Consider the following 18,645-nt stretch of genomic DNA (forward strand, 5'->3'; position numbering starts at 1 on the left):
TTTTAATGAAAACAAAGAGACGTATATTAAATGCAATTGAAAGCATACTCTTGAAAATATAATCTTAATTCAATAATAGTATTAATGAAAAGAATATACGTATTTATTTTATTGATATTCCTATTTAATAAGGATATTATCAGTTGGTGTTACATACAACACACTGACACAATTACTTTTGTTTCGCGTATTTGTGATCATGCATGAGAAAGTATGTCATATTATTTAATTAAATTAAGTTGAAAATATTTTGTCAATAATCGTTAAACCACTTTGTTAATAATCGTTAAATTTATTCAAAATATTTCACATTCGTATTTCAATATTTTTATAATTACTTAAAAGATTGCTAAAATATCCTTAGCCCATAATATACAACAAATAGAAATAAAGATACTAACCAGAATATGAAAAATCGTCTTCCGATAAGAATTAAATAAAATAAATTGAATTCAATTAGCTTCTAGGCACTCTCTGACGGATAAGGCAACTAAACGACTGGCAACTGAAGCTCGCACTGAAGATCGGTAGATATAACGTTCTTGTTAATAATAAATAAACATTTAAAGCAAACATTTAAAGCTTGAAAAATATCCGAGAAAGAACAAATATGTTTATTTTAAAATAAACATATTTTTCTACTTATTATGTTTTCTATTTCAAATTTTTCTTATCGCACCTATTGTTGAACTATAAAACCAATAATATATTATAATAAGAGAACATATATAAACAGTTTCTCTATATAAAACAAAAAAATAGAAGAAATAATATGACTATTAGAGTGAACAAAACAAGCATAATTCATACAAAAAAAATTTTTATAAACACAAATCTAAATAATGTGACTTGACAAATAAATTTAAATATTTGAACGTTCCGGCTACACTAAGACTTTTTCAGCAGATTAAAAGTTTTTTTAAAATAAAGATTAATATAAAATATATAATTGTCAAGTTAATAAACCAGAGAAAATTAATTTAATACGTTTATACGAGAAGCTATCAATATAATAAAACAATTTATTGATGTACTATCATTTATTATTAATATAATATTATTAATTATATATTATTAATTATTAATATAATATTAACTATTAATTTTCTGAACAATTTATTCCAGATATATTCAAAGAAATTCTTGAGTAGTAGAGACAGTATGTAGAACTAATTTTATTCCACCAAAATTAAATACGTGCAATTATTGTGTATAATTATATAAATCTGTAAAATTTTTTGTTCTGATCTTGTAATAATGTTTATATTTGGTGTAGATATGTTACTGCTAAACATCTGACTGCCAATCTGTTAATTATATGAGAATTGGACAGTAACGAGATAAAATTCATAAAAAGAAATACAAAGATATAAAAAACTTTATATTTAAGTATATTATTACATTTATTCATTACATTTATTTTAATTTATATGAAAAATATTTAATTGCAGTTAATTGTATTGCAACCAAATAAGAATAATCAAAATAAGAATAATAAACGACCACTTTGAAAGCGATTCTATTATGAAGAATTTGTTACTAAAATCATTACATTTCATTCTTAAATATGGATTAAAAATGTGTCGATATTATCAAGAATTAAAAAAATTACTAAATAAATTTAGTGTAAAAGAACTTGCTATATGCATAACTTAGAGTTTTGTTTTTAACATTGATTATTATAATATCGATTATGAAATAATGTAATTTTAAAATTTATTATTTTATTTTAACAAAAAAATAAATAAATCGTTACTTTCTAAATAACAGTAATGATAACACGTTACTTTTTGTAAGAAATAACAGTTCTCAATTCTGTACGTAATTAAGTATTCCTTTATAAAATAAAATGTAGAAAGAGATTATACATGTGCACACATACCCATATACATACATACCATACATACATACAAACCATATTTATATACAATAAAATCATGTCGTGTCAGTCCCATCATTTTACATTAATCGCGGAGGTACGTATGCAGCAATGTATTCGCAATCTCTATCCCGCAGTTTCTCCACTTGTGTACGCATTCGCAGCACCAATCTATTCGAATGCTTTAGATACATCGCCGAATGATGTATCGCAATCGCATAAGGAAGAGGACACCAAGTTTGCCTGATTATTTCGCGGACTAGAGTGTTGTAGCTTTCTATGAACGATGTGTCCTCCTCCTCCTCCAGATAGAGATATTTTTTCATCGGAAACACAAACTTCTCTATCTGAAGCTTCAAGTCGCAACGCGCGTGTTCCGACCACAACAATTTCCGATAATGTGGATCATGTCTTTGTGTCATCGGTACATCATCGTCGCCGTACGAGCTCGAGCAGAAATGTTCGCACAGCGCCGTGAACAGATCGGTAAAAGAACTCAGCCCTGGCAACTCGATTCGGAAATTCAATCGCCCGTAGTATGTCTTCAGTAGATTCGAGAAAATATTCAGTAGCAACACGGACACATCGTTGTTCAAATAGGCGATATCGCAAAGGTACACCAATATTAATCTACTGAATCTTAAAGTAGGCGATAGCCTATCCATTAGATAGGGCAAAATCAGTGCTAGACTCAGAACCGTTAAGATACTATTTTTATCTTCCAGCTGTAACTTAACATCATTTTTGCATTTTGTATATATGTGAACCAGCGGCAGGAAAAGCCAGACCTTCGGCATCGCTGTCTGGTCCCAGTCGCCGTTTGGTGTGATGTATCTCTCATAAAGCAAGCAGGATTGCAAACCTATTTGAATCTGATCCATCGTGGATGCTAGATTTATTTTTGTCAAGTCATTAGTGATAATTTCTAAGTTCACTTTCTCGCTCGACAACGCGATTTGAAAAAGCTTTCTCACATGGTCCGTAGCATCCGCAGATAACGTCGAGAAGCTTAATGGTGATTTTCCACACAATTTGTGCCGTCTGATTATTGATTGTATATCCAAGAAGAGGCGTCGCTTTTACTACCGCTGTCAAAAGATATAACTCCGTCCTACTCTACCACGATCTTTTCAAATTCCACTCGGTTGTTTCCAGATCATGTAAGTAGGAAGAAAGTTCGAATATTGTACGAATTTCTGACACACAAAAATTATTGTACAATGTATCCAACACTGTTGCCAAGAACGGAATGCACCGACATAATCGGCTGCAATATTCCATTCTCCATGAGAACGTTCAAGTTTGGAAGGCAGGATGATTCTCGATCTATAGTCGAATTGCAATCACTCAACAAATTCGAGTTGAAACTGCAAATAAATATGATAAATATAACTTGTCATTTTTATATATTTAAAATAAATAAATTTATATTTAAAAAAATTTATATTTAAAATAAAAAAAGAATAATCTTACCGAAGAATAGGGAAAATGTGCTGATTAGCTAATTGTTTTAAACGTAGACATGTCATTAACGGCGGATGAACATTTTATTATTAATTTCATAATGTCCCACTGGGATTTATAACACCTCATATACTTTTTTGAATTTGGTTAAGAAATATTAAAATAATAAGATTTTTCATTATTAACAATACATACAAGGTATATAGACAGACTTAACACTTCAACATTTCTTCCACGCCATTATCTCTTACAAATCCATGATAAATTAATAATAAATAAATGAATAATATTGTTTAATATTGGGAAGATGTATGTTTAATATTAAAAAGAAGTAGATATAGTCTTAATATATTTAAGATTATTTTTTAAGTACTTATTTCTCGAATTTTTAAAAAATCCTTGATAAATTGATAATAAACAGATGGATAATAATTGTTTATCTAGCGTTAGATATCGAAAATTGTACTCCGCTTTAACAGCAATGTAGATATATCTTGTTTTAACATTCTTTCGTGACTTGCTACCGCCTGTCTGTAGCCTGTTCGCACGCCAATTCGGATAGCGTATTTTAAATATTATGATTATCCAACAATCGCTGTAATTGCGACTTGATAGTTAACATTGCAGCTGCGGTACTATCCAGTTCTACTTCATAATGTAACAACATCTGTCAGAGTCGCAGGTTGTCAATGTTAAGATTTATATCGTCATTCCTAAAGTGCACATTACATATGTATATACATATACATAAAATTATTATACACACATACACACATACACACACACACACACACACACACACACACACACACACACACACACACATATACACATTTATATTATATATATATATATATATATATATATATATATATATATATATATATATATATAAAAAACATAAATTTTAATTTCAACTCTGATATTGATAGCAAAAGATGTGATTTCGTTATCGGTTGCATCAAGATGTTTTTAATGTTATAATTGATAATTGATTTCAATGACTCATTGGGTTTTGAAACAATGATCTGATTCTTGTTGGTGATTTTTCCATGATTTTTGGCCCACTCGATCTTTTTAAACAAACTTATTTTGCCAACAGTTAAGACTTTGAAGGCTGATGTTTGTCTTCTATTTCATGAGTTTGTTAAAATCTGGTTGAATATTTAATACCGTAAAAAACATATTTCGTGTCAATAGAATTGTTCACTATTTGTTCAGTGTTACTGATCGATCCCATCGATGACTGAATGATTTGCTAAATAATTGCTGTGTGCCATGTGACATTAACGCGAATTGTTTGAAAACAATTTGAAAGAATGCACTCAACATTGAGACGTGTCACTCTCCTTTCGTTATAGTTCGTTATAGTCTTCATACTCGATTGTGCAACTTTAATTGTTGATACATGGTGACTAGGGTTTGTCTCGATCACTACTATGTCTATGTTTATCGTACGCACCTCTGCTGTTGGCTGTCATGGAAAATAAGACATTGTTTATATGTTGGCTGAAAAAAAAAGAAAGAATTATAATAATTAATGCATCGATAAGCATATTCAGCAAAGTAATCTTTTTAATAATTTAAGTACAAATATACGCACATATATTGAATTATTGTTATATGCTACAAATATACATACATACATATATACATTTTTATCACATATATGAATAAAACTTGTAAAATTTATTTAAATCGTTGCTATCTTGCGTTTTGTTTTTATTAATATATGTTTTTATTAATATTTTTATTAATGTACAATTTTTCACATTCAATATTTTCATTTTCTTCAACATTTTAATTTGCGAAAGATAAAGATTTAATATAGTAATTTATTGTTAGTGTAGCTAAAAGGACAGATCCCATGATAGACTAATATGAAGAGAGCAATTACAAAATCAATACGAACAAGACAATTTTTGCTCATAATTGCACGGAACGATAAGCATTTCTCATTGAACTTTCAGGAGCTCAGACGCAACTTTTGTAACTCGTGTGCGAACACTATACGTGGAGTCATTATAAAAATTCTCTGCGATAAATTAAAGCTAAAAATCGTACTAGCTTGGAAGACATTACGAAAGAAATATCCAAGTGAGAGATCGCCCACGATGATTTTGCACAAAATAATCTCCCTGTGACTTAGCCTGATTGATATGGTCATTAAGTTCCAAAAATTATTGTGTATTATACTTTTAAAATGTACCTCAAATCATGATGCTAAATGGAGGAGAGACGAAAAGCAGAAAAATTTAACGAAAAGTCCAGTCATCACGATAGATTGGCAGAAACTAGTCTCGCAAAGACACCTATAATTTCACGTTTATCGGACGAGTTTAGTTCACAGATTACACCGTGAAATAGCGCAGCAAGGATCAGAATTTTCTCGAAGCTCATTTATGGATTCCATCACGAGATAGCAGCAATGCCAAGTTCACCATTTGCAGAGCGGCAATGTCAATTATAGAGTTTCCCGAACATGTTACAATGAATTTAATTCAATATAACATGCGTATTTCGGTAAAAATTAGTACATTAAAATCACTTTTTTTTAATTAAAAATGCTTTTTGATGTTTAATGAACTACATTAACTTAAATGCTTTTGAAAAGTGCAATGGTTTCAATATCCACACATTTATAGTTAATATTTAATTTTAAATAATTATATTTATAATATTACAAGTTTTTTTATTTATGATTTGAATTATAATATTTCATTACCTAATTTATCGATAATGACGTAGCAATCGTTATTCGTGATAACCAAATTTTTACTTCAGAAATTCTAGAACGCTATTTGGCAGTAATAATAATGAGGACAATCAGAAAAGAAATACTTTAGTACATTAAATCTTGTCGCATAAAAAATTTATTGCCAAAATTAACATGGTTTATTTTCCGGACTGAAAAGACGTCGTTATTTAAAATATTATTTATGTATATTATTTTATGTATATAGGCTCATACGCAAGAAATTTTAACACAATACATTGAGCAAACAATGTATGATATTACATATTTTATTAAATAATTAGTCAAAACTACTAATTCTAATACGGTAGGATCAATATGCACTTAAAAGTAGTCGTTGATTAATAATATTATTTTAATCATTCCATAAAACATTATCGTCACTATTATCTCCTATTGTTTATAATTAAATATTGCTCCTTTTAAATTACAGTTGCACTATTATTAGTATTATCCGGAATTTGAAAAAAATATTTAATATTATACCAAATAATTCGTTAAAAGTCGCTATTTTCAATATCCTATTTCATATTATAAGTCAACATTATTTATATGTACATTAAATTAATACTGACCAAGATTTGTACTTTCGAATTTGGAATTAATACATTATCGCTATTTTGCCTGCCTATTGTCTTTCTTAATTTTCGTAATATATCTTTTCATAGTTTATGAGAAAATATATTATGGTCGACCTTACAAACAAGACTAATCTGACATTGTCAGAAATTTTTTACGTGTTTCAACCCTGTTTGTTATTATTATTAATCTAAAAAAACGTTGAAATCATATATTTCATATCAATTATTAAAAATACGCACATATTTGTCATAATATGTATATAAAACAAATACTTTGTACGTATATTTTAATTATATATAGTACATATATGAATACGTGAGAAATTTCCAACTATTTCAGATTAATCTCATCTCTGAAAGTATCCGCAAAATTATAATTACGTTACGAAAATATAACTACGAAATAAACAGGAAAATTGATAATAATTGGAATATCAATTTATATGAATATCAATATACATCAATTTTAAAGAAAACATTTGTATAAATTCTTGATCTTGCTTCAAATGTATCTTAAAATGTATCTTAAGATTGAAGTAGAATTGAGATAAAATGATGACCGTAGTTCTCTCTAATTTTGTTTGATTTTAATTATTACACCTATTTCTGTTCTTAGACTCCTTATTTTTGAGAATGGTAGATGATTCGTTTACAGTTCTCTTTTAATCCGTCAAGAATAAAATCTTTAAATTCACAGATCATTCTTTCATCATGCCTACGGATCCCTGGAAGTACTTGGAACATCGTACATTTCAAACAGATCGATAGGTTTCAGGCACGGAAATCGTAAATAGTTTAATTCATGACCGTACTCTCGTTGAAATTTTTGGGACCATTCTGGTCCCGCTTGGCGACTTAAATCCCAAGTAGGCGGATATTGTACTCCTTTTATTCCACTGATGATTCGGGCCATTTCATAAGCCAAAATCGGTAGCCACCTCAGCGAGCAATCTAGGCATCTGCAATTTTGTGAGGGAACTGATGTCAGGATATCCACCAACGCTAATCCTTCTTCATGCGAAAATATGTCTCCAGGAATGAAGAGTTCATATGGATAATTTATACGTTCAGTTTGACGGAAATAACGTTCTGTTTCTTGATGCAGTAGAGCAGAGTCAATCGTAAATTTTGTATGAATATTCGAGATATTTTCTGGATTCGTCATATATTCTGTTATGGCCTTTCTCATTTTTGTTGTGCGGCGAAAATGGTTAATTCTCGCAGATGAGATTTCTATTCCTTTGATACATAGATACGAACGCCAATCATAAAACGTGTCGGGGTAGTTTCTTTGTCTCTTTCTATTTATAACACTTTGCACGCTATCACGAAACCACGCTCGCATTGATTCTGTCTCGTCTACCACTGCTTCAGCCATCACTTCTGTTATGATGATTTAATAGAAAAACAATCAAAAGATAGATTATTAGTAATTTTAAATACGTGAATTATGTCACATTATACATAAGGAAGGCAATATAGTAAGATGAAAACGCAACTTCGTTTGTGTGATATTGATTTTATAATATATGATTTTTAATAAAAACAAACAGACGTATATTAAATGCAATTGAAAGTGTACTCTTGAAAATATAATCTTAATTCAATAATAGTATTAATGAAAGGAATATATACGTATTTATTTTATTGATATTGCTATTTAATAAGGATTACTATCAGTTGGTGTTACATACAACACACTGACACAATTACTTTTGTTTCGCGTATTTGTGATCATGCATGAGAAAGTATGTCATATTATTTAATTAAATTAAGTTGAAACTATTTTGTTAATAATCGTTAAACCACTTTGTTAATAATCGTTAAATTTATTCAAAATATTTCACATTCGTATCTCAATATTTTTATAATTGCTAAAAGGTTGCTAAAATATCCTTAGCCCATAATATATAACAAATAGAAATAAAGACACTAACCAGAATATAAAAAGTCGTCTTCCGATAAGAATTAAATAAAATAAATTGAATTCAATTAGCTTCTAGGCACTCTCTGACGGATAAGGCAACTAAACGACTGGCAACTGAAGCTCAGTAACTGAAGATCGGTAGATATAACGTTCTTGTTAATAATAAACAAACATTTAAAGCAAACATTTAAAGCTTGAAAAATATCCGAGAAAGAACAAATATGTTTATTTTAAAATAAACATATTTTTCTACTTATTATGTTTTCTATTTCAAACTTTTCTTATCGCACCTGTTGTTGAACTATAAAATCACTAATGTATTATAATAAGAGAACATATATAAACAGTTTCTCTATATAAAACAAAAAAATGAAGAAATAAAATGACTAATAGGATGAACAAAACAAGCATCATTGATACAAAAAAAATTTTTATCAACTCAAATTTAAATAATGTGAGTTGACAAATACATTTAAATATTTGAACGTTTCGACTACACTAAAACTTTTTCAGCAGATTAAAAGTTCTTTTAAAATAAAAATTATTATAAAATATATAATTATCATGTTAACAAACCAGAGAAAATTAAATTAATACGTTTATACGAGAAGCTACAATATAATAAAACAATTTATTAATGTACTATTATTTATTATTAATATAATATTATTAATTATATAATATTAATTATTAATATAATATTAACTATTAATTTTCTGAACAATTTATTCCAGATATATTCAAAGAAATTCTTGAGTAGTAGAGACAGTATGTAGAACTATTTTTAATCCACTAAAATTAAATACGTGCAATTATTGTGTATAATTAAATCTAAAGATTTTTTTGTTCTGATCTCGTAACAATCATATATATTTGGCGTAGATGTATTACTGCTAAATCAACATCTGACTGTCAATCTGTTAATTATATGAGAATTGAATAGTAATGAGATATAAAATTCATAAAAAGAAATAAAAGGATATTAAAATTTTTTATTTAAGTATATATATTTCATTACATTTATTTTAATTTAGATGAAAAATGTTTAATTGCAACTAATTACATTCAAACAAAAATAAGAATAGACGAACACTCTGAAAGCGATTCTATTATGAAGAATTTGTCTAAAATCATTACATTTCATTTTTAAATATGATGGATTAAAAATATGTCGATATTATCAAGAATTAAAAAAATTACTAAATAAGTTTAATAGAAAAGAACTTATACTGTATACATAACTATATACATAACTATATATATAAAAGTTTTGTTTCTAACATTGATTATTATAATATCGATTATGAAATAATGTAATTTTAAAATTTATTATTTTATTTTAACAAAAAAATAAATAAATCGTTACTTTCTAAATAACAGTAATAATAACACGTTACTTTTTGTAAGAAATAACGGTTCTCAATCCTGGACATAATTAAGCATACATACCATATTTATATACCATAAAATCATGTCGCATCAGTCCCATCATTTTACATTAATCGCGGTGGTACGTAGTGTAGCAATGTATTCGCGATATCTTTGTCCCACAGTTTCTCCACTTGTGCACGCATTCGCACCGCCAACCTATTCGAACGCTTCAGATACATCGCCGAATGATGTATCGCAATCGCATAAGGAACAGGACACCATGTTTGCTTGACTATTCTGCGGACTAATGTCGTGATATAGTTTTCTATGAGCGATATGTCCTCCTCCTCCGGATAGAGATATTCTTTCATCGGAAGCATCAACTTCTCTATCGGAAGCTTCAAGTATCGCAAAGTGCCCGCGTGTTCCGACCACAGCAATTTCCGATAATGCGGATCATGTCTTTGTGCCACCGGTACTAGCAACATCATGGCGAAGCCATCGTCACCGTACGAGCTCGAGCAGAAATGTTCGCACAGCGCCGTGAACAGATCGGTAAAAGAACTCAGCCCTGGCAACTCGATTCGGAAATTCAATCGCCCGTAGTATGTCTTCAGTAGATTCGAGAAAATATTCAGTAGCAGCACGGACACATCGTTGTCCAAATAGACGGTATCGCAAAGGTACACCAATATTAATCTACTGAATCTTAAAGTAGGCGATAGCCTATCCATTAGATCGGGCAAAATCAGTGCTAGACTCAGCACCGTTAAGATACTGTTTTTATCTTCCGGCTGTAACTTAACATCATTTTTGCATTTTGTATATATGTGAACTAGCGGCAGGAAAAGCCAGTCCTTCGGCATCGCTGCCTGGTCCCAGTCGCCGTTTGATGTGATGTATCTTTCATAAAGCGACGTTGCGTCGAATTGCAAACCTATTTTAACCTGATCCACCGTGGATGCTAGATTTATTTTAGCCAATTCATTAGTGATAATCTCCAAGTTCACTTTCTCGCTCGATAACGCAATTTGAAGAAGATTTCTCACGTGGTCCGTAGCATCCGCAGGTAATGTCGAGATAAGCTTAATGGTGATTCTCCACACAATTTGCGCCGTCTGATTATTGATTGTATCTCCAAGAAGAGACGCCGCTTTTACTACCGCTGTCAAAAGATATAACTCCGTTCTACTATACCACGATCTTTCCAAATTCCACTCGGTTGTTTCCAGATCATGTAAGTATTTGCGGAAGAACGAATGTTCGAATATTGTACGAATTTCTGACACACAAAAATTATTGTAAAATGTATTCAATACTGTTGCCAAGAAGGGAATGCATGAATCCACCGACACGATCGGCTGCACTTTTCCATTCTCCATGAGAACGTTCAAGTTTGGAAGGCAGGATGGTTCTCGATCTATAGCCGAATTGCAATCACTCAACAAGTTCGAGTTGAAACTGCAAATAAATATAATAAATATAACTCATCATTTTTATATATACATTTTGAAATAAAAAAAAAGAATAATCTTACCGAAGAGTAGAGAAAATTTGTTGATTAGCTAACCACATTGTTTTAAACGTAGACATGTCATTAACGGCGGATAAACATTTTGTAATTAATTTCATAACGCCCCACTGGAATTTATAATTAATATTTCATACACTTTTTTGAATTTAATTAAGAAATATTAAAATAATAATATTTTTCATTATTAAGAATACAAGATATAAACTTAACACTTTTCAACATTTTTTTCCATGCAATTATCTCTTACAAGTCTATGATAAACTAATAATAAATAAATGAATAATACTGTTTAATATTAAGAAGATATAGAAAAAATAGATATAGTCTTAATATATTTAAGATTATTTTTTAAGCACTTATTTCTCGAATTTTTAAAAAATCCTTGATAAATTGATAATAAACAGACGGATAATAATTGCTTACCTTAGCATTAGATATCGATGAAAATTGTGTACTCCACTTTAATAGCAACGTAGAAATATCCTGTTTTAACATTTTTTCGTGGCTTGCTACCGCAATCCACGCTGCAGCGTGTTCGCACGCCAATTCGGATGGCATATTTTGAATATTATGATTATCCAATAATCGCTGAAATTGCGATTTGATAGTTAATATAGCAGCTGTGACACTATCCAGCTCTACTTCATAATGCAACAACATCTGCCAGAGTCGCAGGCTCTCAATGTTAAAATTTATGTCGTCATTCCTGAAGTATACATTACACATTTATATACGTAAAATTATTATATATATATATATATATATATATATATATTTTATATATAGAATATATATATATATATTTTATATACGAAGGAAACTTACCCCGTTTCACTCTCAATATATGTTAGAATAGTTTGGATAATTTTAAAATTACTCAATTTTTGCGCGACGGGCTTCTTGCCGTACGTCACGAGAACGCGACATAATTTAATCGCCTGAACTACAGGAATACCATAAGCAGTATTCACCAAGTCCGTCGTTCCTATAAAAATTCAGATTTTAAAAAATATCTGATAATTATTTATAACAAGTAAATTCAAGTTTTATTCCATATTTATAATATATTCATATTTATAAAAATGTGATAAATTAGTTACGTATTAATTTCGAATTTATGATTTATTATCCTTACCTTTCAAATAAGATAAATAATCTGTAGACAGTGGTATAAAATTTTTAATGATAGTGTCCAATAAATATGGCGAGGATGAAATATTTAACGCTGTTATATGCGAGTGTCTCGCGAGGCGTATGAGTATTTCTAAGGCACACGTTACTCCAACAGGTGGTGGATGCATCTCACTTAGAATATATCTACAAGCAATTAGATCAGAATTAAAGAAGCTCTATTTTACATACTCGATAAAAAATGAAATACTGCAAAATTACAATACATTTAAAAATTGTCATCAAAAGTTACAAAATAAATAAAGTGATAATTACTTAATTCTCAATAGAATATCCGATCTTAATAATGTAGCGACAGCATCCAACTGCGCCAATTCGTGATCCTTCAGACCATTTGTATCCTTTTCGTCAAGTTGAGGCGTCAGCGTAGGCTCTGTATATTTGTCGTATCCGTGCAATCTGTCCAAGCATAGCTCGTCCGCTTCGCTAACTAGGAATGCTCTGAGCGCCTGCAGAGTCGCCGTGACCACGGCTACAGATGAATCGTCTAGCGAGAATCTCAATAGCAGCAAGATATTCTTTTGACTCAGCGCGATCAACGGTGCTGGTTGCAAGACTTTGTCATAACAACCACTACGCGTCTTCTCTATAATATTGGCTAAGGTAATAAGAGCTGTACATCGTTGTTGTTGAGTGGAAGATCTGCTCAACTGTAGCAACTCTTGGAGAGAGTATCCAGGACGTTCGGGTTCTTCCCCGTGATGATAGAGGCCTTTATCTACAGTTAAGCTCTCATCCTTGTATGGTAATAAAAGACCTAAAGAAATGATATTACTAAAAGATCGAGATAACTTATGTTACACCATATAATATAAATTGATGTGTTATTTACCCTTGAAATCAAATCTCGCGTTGTATTCTTTGTTCGGCACAGATTCATCTTCCTTGTTTTCCGGCAGGTCTTCCATCCATTTCAACTTTTCTGGTTCAGGAGTGTTCATGTGCAACCATCCCTTCTGCTTACTTTCTTCAAATATTTCTTTGGATAATTGTGGTATATTCAATACATTATCCTCACAATCCATTTTTGTATCGACGTTATCTGCAAACTTTACCTTCTTGTCATGAGATCTAAGACATGTATCTGTTGTCTTCTTTTTTGTAGCTAAAATGCTCGCTATAACATTCTCGCAATCCATTTCTGAGTCGTCGCTTGATAAAAGCTTTATCCTCTTATCACTAAATGCTCCTGTATCTATTACTTTTTCATTATTCATTGAAATGTTACATTGCTTCTTGTCTTGTTCAATTGGTCTTTTCCCAAATTTATTCTTATTTTTTAAAAACTGTATTATTTTAGGATCTAGAATTTCTTCAAGCTTTTTCTTTTCTTCTAATATCTCTACTTCACTCATTTGTGCCAGCTTTTCCAAATTTTCTTTATGTATCTCAATAGCCAGACAATCCTCTGTTATGTTTGCTTCTTTTTCTTTAGAATAAGAAGGTTCATCCTTTTGAATTTTTACCAAATCGTCTTTTGCAGATTTCAGTTTTGAAATTTTCTGCCAGAATAAACTTTGCTTATTCGTCTTCTACAAAGAGAAACAAACAAAATGGTATAATTGACATCAAAAATAATAGAAATATTATATATTTCATAAACTTAACATACTTTTTCTAAATGCTCCATGTCATCGGATTCAAAAAGCTTAGGACATTTTAACTCAGCTGCTATGGGAGCACAATTAAACTCATACTTCTTAATATCAAATTTCCTTTCCATGATATTGCCAAGTATTATATTCGATGGCGCTGTAGGTAAATTTTGCACCATATCCTCCAACTTTCCTTGGATCGTTTCCTGAATTTTATCTTTGATGGCCGGGTTTATTACCTCTCCGCTGCCTTGTGAAATAGAAATCCCGTCTCGCTTCCTTGACTGTTTCCTTGAAAACTGTGATCTTGTTTTGCTTGTACTTGAAACTTTGCATGGAACATCGGTGGAACCTCGCAAGTTTATAATCTTCACGGATGGCGATTGCCTTGCCTTCAGAAATTCTTCCTGTTGACGCAGAAGCTCCTCTTCATCCTCATCCGCTTCAGGCCTCTTCATGACTTTATCGGTCATTTCTCAAGTTACTATATAACCTCTCCGTGCTAATTTGAATGCTTTCGGATTAATAATTACAATCAACGAATGAAAGTCTGCAAATTGAAATTCCTTAATTATAACTTTCGAAAAACGATATTATTGCAATATGACAATTCAAACGTTATTATCATTGCGTGCGATTCAATCCACTATACTCGATTCGTAATCCAGAACCCACTTCCATGGCTTTGAAATCAACTTGAATCTCAAATGTTACTTCAGCGCCACGGTAGTACGGAAAATGAAACGCTGAAGAAAAAAAAAAGGATTGCCTTTATTTCTTCAAGTACAAATAGAAAATAGTTATATAATATAAATAATTACATATAAATTGCAAAACAATTCGCAAAAACTTTTTTTTTTTGAAGAAATTTTTTGTAGAATTTCCGTTTAATTTAAAAGATTTAACATTATTAATCTTTACTATTGATAATAATTTATTTTTTGGTTACATTTTATTTAATAAAAAGAGAAGAATATGCGAAAGTTACAAATGGCTTAATCTTCTAACTCACGATGAATCGTGCTTTAAAAATGCGCGCGCATTATTTAAACTCGGAGCCGGCTTCGGTCGGCTTTCCGCGTTTGTGCTTGCAACAAAAATGAACGTTTGCCTCATGTAATTTATGTGTTAAACAACAGGAAAAATAAATCATATTGATGATTTCAAGATGCTTAGAAAGAATATGTGGCGATTGAAATTCTTCATCAGGTATGTTTCAATCAAATTCAATCTACGGTTTGAAATTTCTAACTAACCTATAATATTATTCAACATAACCTGTCACCACTTTTCCAGAAGATATTGTTGTCCTTCTATGAAAACTACTCCGAAATGCTCAACAGGCCTTGTCAAGCGATTTATTTCGACCATCGATGCGAGATTCGTCAAGAATATCGGTCGAAGATGGCGACTTGTCGTCCCTACTGGAGTTGGTTTGTCACTGCTCGCAGTAATACAATGGAATTACTTGCATGAGCATGGATATTCCATTGATGTAGAGAATAGACCGGAATTACTGAATGACGTTATGGTAATGGATTGATAATTAAACATCAAATTATCAAGATATAAAGTTAATGAAATATAAAGCCTTCTTGTTATAGGCAATATGCTACTGTTGTCTGCCATTGAGGATAACTAGTAGAATATGGGGCTGGCTGACAAGCATCGATCTGCCGGTTAGTTTAAGGCCAACGTTATATGGATTTTATGCAAATATCTTTCATGCCAATTTGGATGAGATAGAACTGGATCTATCTGCTTTCCCGAATCTGGTAGAGTTTTTTGTACGGGCACTCAAAGATAATGCTAGACCGATTGCTCAAGATTCAAGCATGGTAATGTAAGAAATGGAAAGCTTAACCAGATCCAAATTCATAATTATTTGTTTATTATTTCCAATTCTTAATATATGATGACAGTTCCATACCAACAACTTCAACTATTCATATTTCCAATCTCTTATTAGTAATAATAAGAGATGATCTGTAATGATCCTTTATTTCCTACAGTAATAATAATTTATGCGCATTGATTGTACTTTATCAAATAAAACAAACAGAGAATTATACCTTGATTATGAGTTATACCTTGATTATGTTTGTGATTTTCTAGATTTCTCCTGCAGATGGTAAGATTCTTTATTTTGGACCAGTGACTTCTTGCCAAGTAGAACAAGTAAAAGGAGTAATGTATGATCTCCGTCAGTTTCTGGGCGATCTGAACAAACTTATGTCGGAGCAGGATGATTATGTTAATTCGCTACTAAGGAATCCAGACAATAGATTGTACCAACTAATCGTTTATTTGGCACCTGGTGATTACCATCGGTTTCATAGTCCTGCCGATTGGAATATAAAATTTCGACGGCACTTTCCAGGTATGTCTTATTTCCTTAAAATTATAGCCTCATATAATGAAATTCTTCTTTAATTCTCCTTTTTCTAATTTAAATTATTCTTTCTCAGGAAAATTGTTGAGCGTCAATCCAAGGATACTCAAGTATATGCCCAACTTGTTTTCGCTGAATGAACGCGTTGTGTATATCGGAGAATGGGCAGACGGGTTCATGGCTTACGCAGCGGTCGGAGCAACAAACGTGGGCTCCATACGAGTTTACTGTGATCCAGAATTGACGACCAATACAGTACATTGGCCGGAAACTGCGCATTGGAAGGAAGCGAATTTAGGTTGCACACGTATTGCCAAAGGTGAATTGTTCGGTGAATTCAGACTCGGATCCACGATCGTGCTTTTGTTCGAGGCACCACGAGATTTTCAATTTTGTCTGCAGCTCGGTCAGACAATTAAAGTTGGTCAAGCATTAAGCAGGCTCTCTAGCGACGAGTTTGATAAAGAACAAATCAAGCGGCAGCATTTAATTATGAATGTCGCGCAGGATTGGAGATATATATGGAAACCTAAAGTTGAACAATCAAGAAACTGTTCCAATTTTATTGGAAATTAAGGACATCCTGGAGAATTAAGAATCAACACCTTTACTCATTCGCGTCTTCGCATGAAGTCGAGTTGTAAGCGCAATAAAGAGAAGACTACAGATAACGAGAGACAATGACAAACTCGATTTTCTTAAGCGAATATCGATGTGATTACTTCTGTATGTGGTTGTGTTCGTGCGCGAAAAAATCGTTATTCCATGCGGTTTATCTGAAATTATATGTAAATACATCTTTTGTTAATTGCACTCGTTCGTTACTTTAATTGCGTGAGATCAAGCATCACGCGAAAGACGGTGATTTATAATAGATTTGACACAGTTGATTTATCGTATAACGGCCGGTACGTGAATTAATATACAACACGTCTCCGCGCGACGCTTTGCACGATTACAGTTAAAAACCGGCGGGAACTTTAATGCGAAAAAACATATTTCTCTTTCCTCCTTGTGCGTCACCACCGATAGAGGTCGGATCGTAAACTGTTTTAGTTGCATGCCAAATCGATCTTTGTTCGTAGTTAAGTCGGCCGGTCAAGGCCACAAGATGAAACACTTTCCTCAATTAAAGCTTTAACTTTTTTTCAACCAGAAAGTAATAAGCAACATCATATATCTCAAGTCGCAACACGTACGAAGCGCTAGTCTCTAACTCTGACTTGATTATATTTTTATAGCAGTATTTTTACTTATTCTCTACATTCACGTTAATATTAATGTTATTGGATAATTCACGTTAATATTAATACTATTGGAAAATTCGTATCAAATCGGAGTACCGTTTGCCTCGATTTATTTAGCGCACGCGGACATGACTTCGCACTTTGGACCAGAATTAATTATAATGTGAATACTTCGTATCGAATCATAGAGATATATTTTATGATACAGATGCATAAAATAATAAAAAGATCTATTACATGGATACCATATTTTTATAATATTTTAATGTTAAATAATTGCTTTATTTGAATTTTTTTCATTGCTATTATATTTTGTTATTTTTCTTTATCTTTGTAATTAGATTCTTTATATTGAGACCAACTCTCTACGATCTTCTATTTATTAATGCTAATGATCCTTTTTTGAAACCTAGAAAATCATAAGAGCCTTCTCCTGTCCTATCTAATTATGCATCATGTAAGCATTACTTAGAAGCATGACTTTGACGTACATACATAGCACGCTCTCCAAAATAAACACAAGCAATACACAATCGATGACGAGCCGTTCGCCGGAAAATTGGAAATGACAAGCGTAAGGAGAGGCAAGTCAATTCGTCCGTTCAAAATTCTGAATATTTTGGGATGTTTGCTTAAAAGAGATTAATTAATCGTATATATTAACGCATGCACGCGTTTGCGGATTTTAGTATGTCAATTTAAATTTAAT

The 18,645-nt window shown here is 31.3% G+C and overlaps 3 protein-coding genes across 19 annotated transcripts in view; 1 reads left to right on the forward strand and 2 right to left on the reverse strand.

Annotated features, from left to right (window-relative positions):
* The window catches only part of LOC105431190 (RNA polymerase II-associated protein 1-like), a 61,122-nt gene extending 46,101 nt beyond the window's left edge, over positions 1-15,021 (reverse strand). For 8 of the 17 annotated variants that reach the window (XM_089074432.1, XM_089074429.1, XM_089074430.1 and 5 more), the window contains exons 1-8: positions 14,315-15,021; positions 13,535-14,234; positions 12,958-13,459; positions 12,647-12,828; positions 12,337-12,496; positions 11,935-12,217; positions 11,515-11,618; positions 5,553-11,438 (exon numbers count right to left, since the gene is read on the reverse strand). In XM_089074432.1, coding sequence (XP_088930558.1) covers positions 10,100-11,438; positions 11,515-11,618; positions 11,935-12,217; positions 12,337-12,496; positions 12,647-12,828; positions 12,958-13,459; positions 13,535-14,234; positions 14,315-14,770 — 3,726 coding nt within the window. In that variant the 5' untranslated portion in view covers positions 14,771-15,021 and the 3' untranslated portion in view covers positions 5,553-10,099. Of the gene's footprint in view, positions 1-401; positions 3,247-3,352; positions 4,057-4,516; positions 4,853-5,552; positions 11,439-11,514; positions 11,619-11,934; positions 12,218-12,336; positions 12,497-12,646; positions 12,829-12,957; positions 13,460-13,534; positions 14,235-14,314 lie in introns of all 17 variants that reach the window. The other 9 variants (XM_089074425.1, XM_089074424.1, XM_089074427.1 and 6 more) reach the window with 8 other exon arrangements.
* LOC105433893 (RNA polymerase II-associated protein 1-like) lies at positions 1,960-2,760 on the reverse strand. The gene has a single exon (XM_089074441.1). The coding sequence runs from the start codon at positions 2,758-2,760 to the stop codon at positions 1,960-1,962; it is 801 nt and encodes a 266-aa protein (XP_088930567.1).
* A 231-nt stretch (positions 15,022-15,252) lies between the features above and the next one.
* Positions 15,253-18,297, forward strand: Pisd (phosphatidylserine decarboxylase). Its single transcript, XM_011645223.3, has 5 exons — positions 15,253-15,506; positions 15,594-15,828; positions 15,902-16,135; positions 16,413-16,677; positions 16,766-18,297. Exons 1-5 carry the CDS (start codon positions 15,466-15,468, stop codon positions 17,263-17,265), a joined length of 1,275 nt encoding a protein of 424 aa, XP_011643525.2. The 5' UTR covers positions 15,253-15,465; the 3' UTR covers positions 17,266-18,297.
* The last annotated feature ends 348 nt before the right edge of the window (positions 18,298-18,645 follow it).

The sequence above is a fragment of the Pogonomyrmex barbatus genome, unplaced genomic scaffold, assembly GCF_055798465.1.
Source record: "Pogonomyrmex barbatus isolate J1 unplaced genomic scaffold, ASM5579846v1 scaffold17, whole genome shotgun sequence".
Taxonomy (NCBI): Eukaryota; Metazoa; Arthropoda; class Insecta; order Hymenoptera; family Formicidae; genus Pogonomyrmex; species Pogonomyrmex barbatus.

Coding starts and splice junctions, on each gene's coding strand:
- LOC105433893 (XM_089074441.1), bottom strand. CDS start 2,760: ATGGATCAGATTCAAATAGGTTTGCAATCCTGCTTGCTTTATGAGAGA.
- Pisd (XM_011645223.3), top strand. CDS start 15,466: ATGCTTAGAAAGAATATGTGGCGATTGAAATTCTTCATCAG. Junction 15,507..15,593: donor CGATTGAAATTCTTCATCAG/GTATGTTTCAAT, acceptor CCACTTTTCCAG/AAGATATTGTTGTCCTTCTA. Junction 16,136..16,412: donor TTGCTCAAGATTCAAGCATG/GTAATGTAAGAA, acceptor GTGATTTTCTAG/ATTTCTCCTGCAGATGGTAA.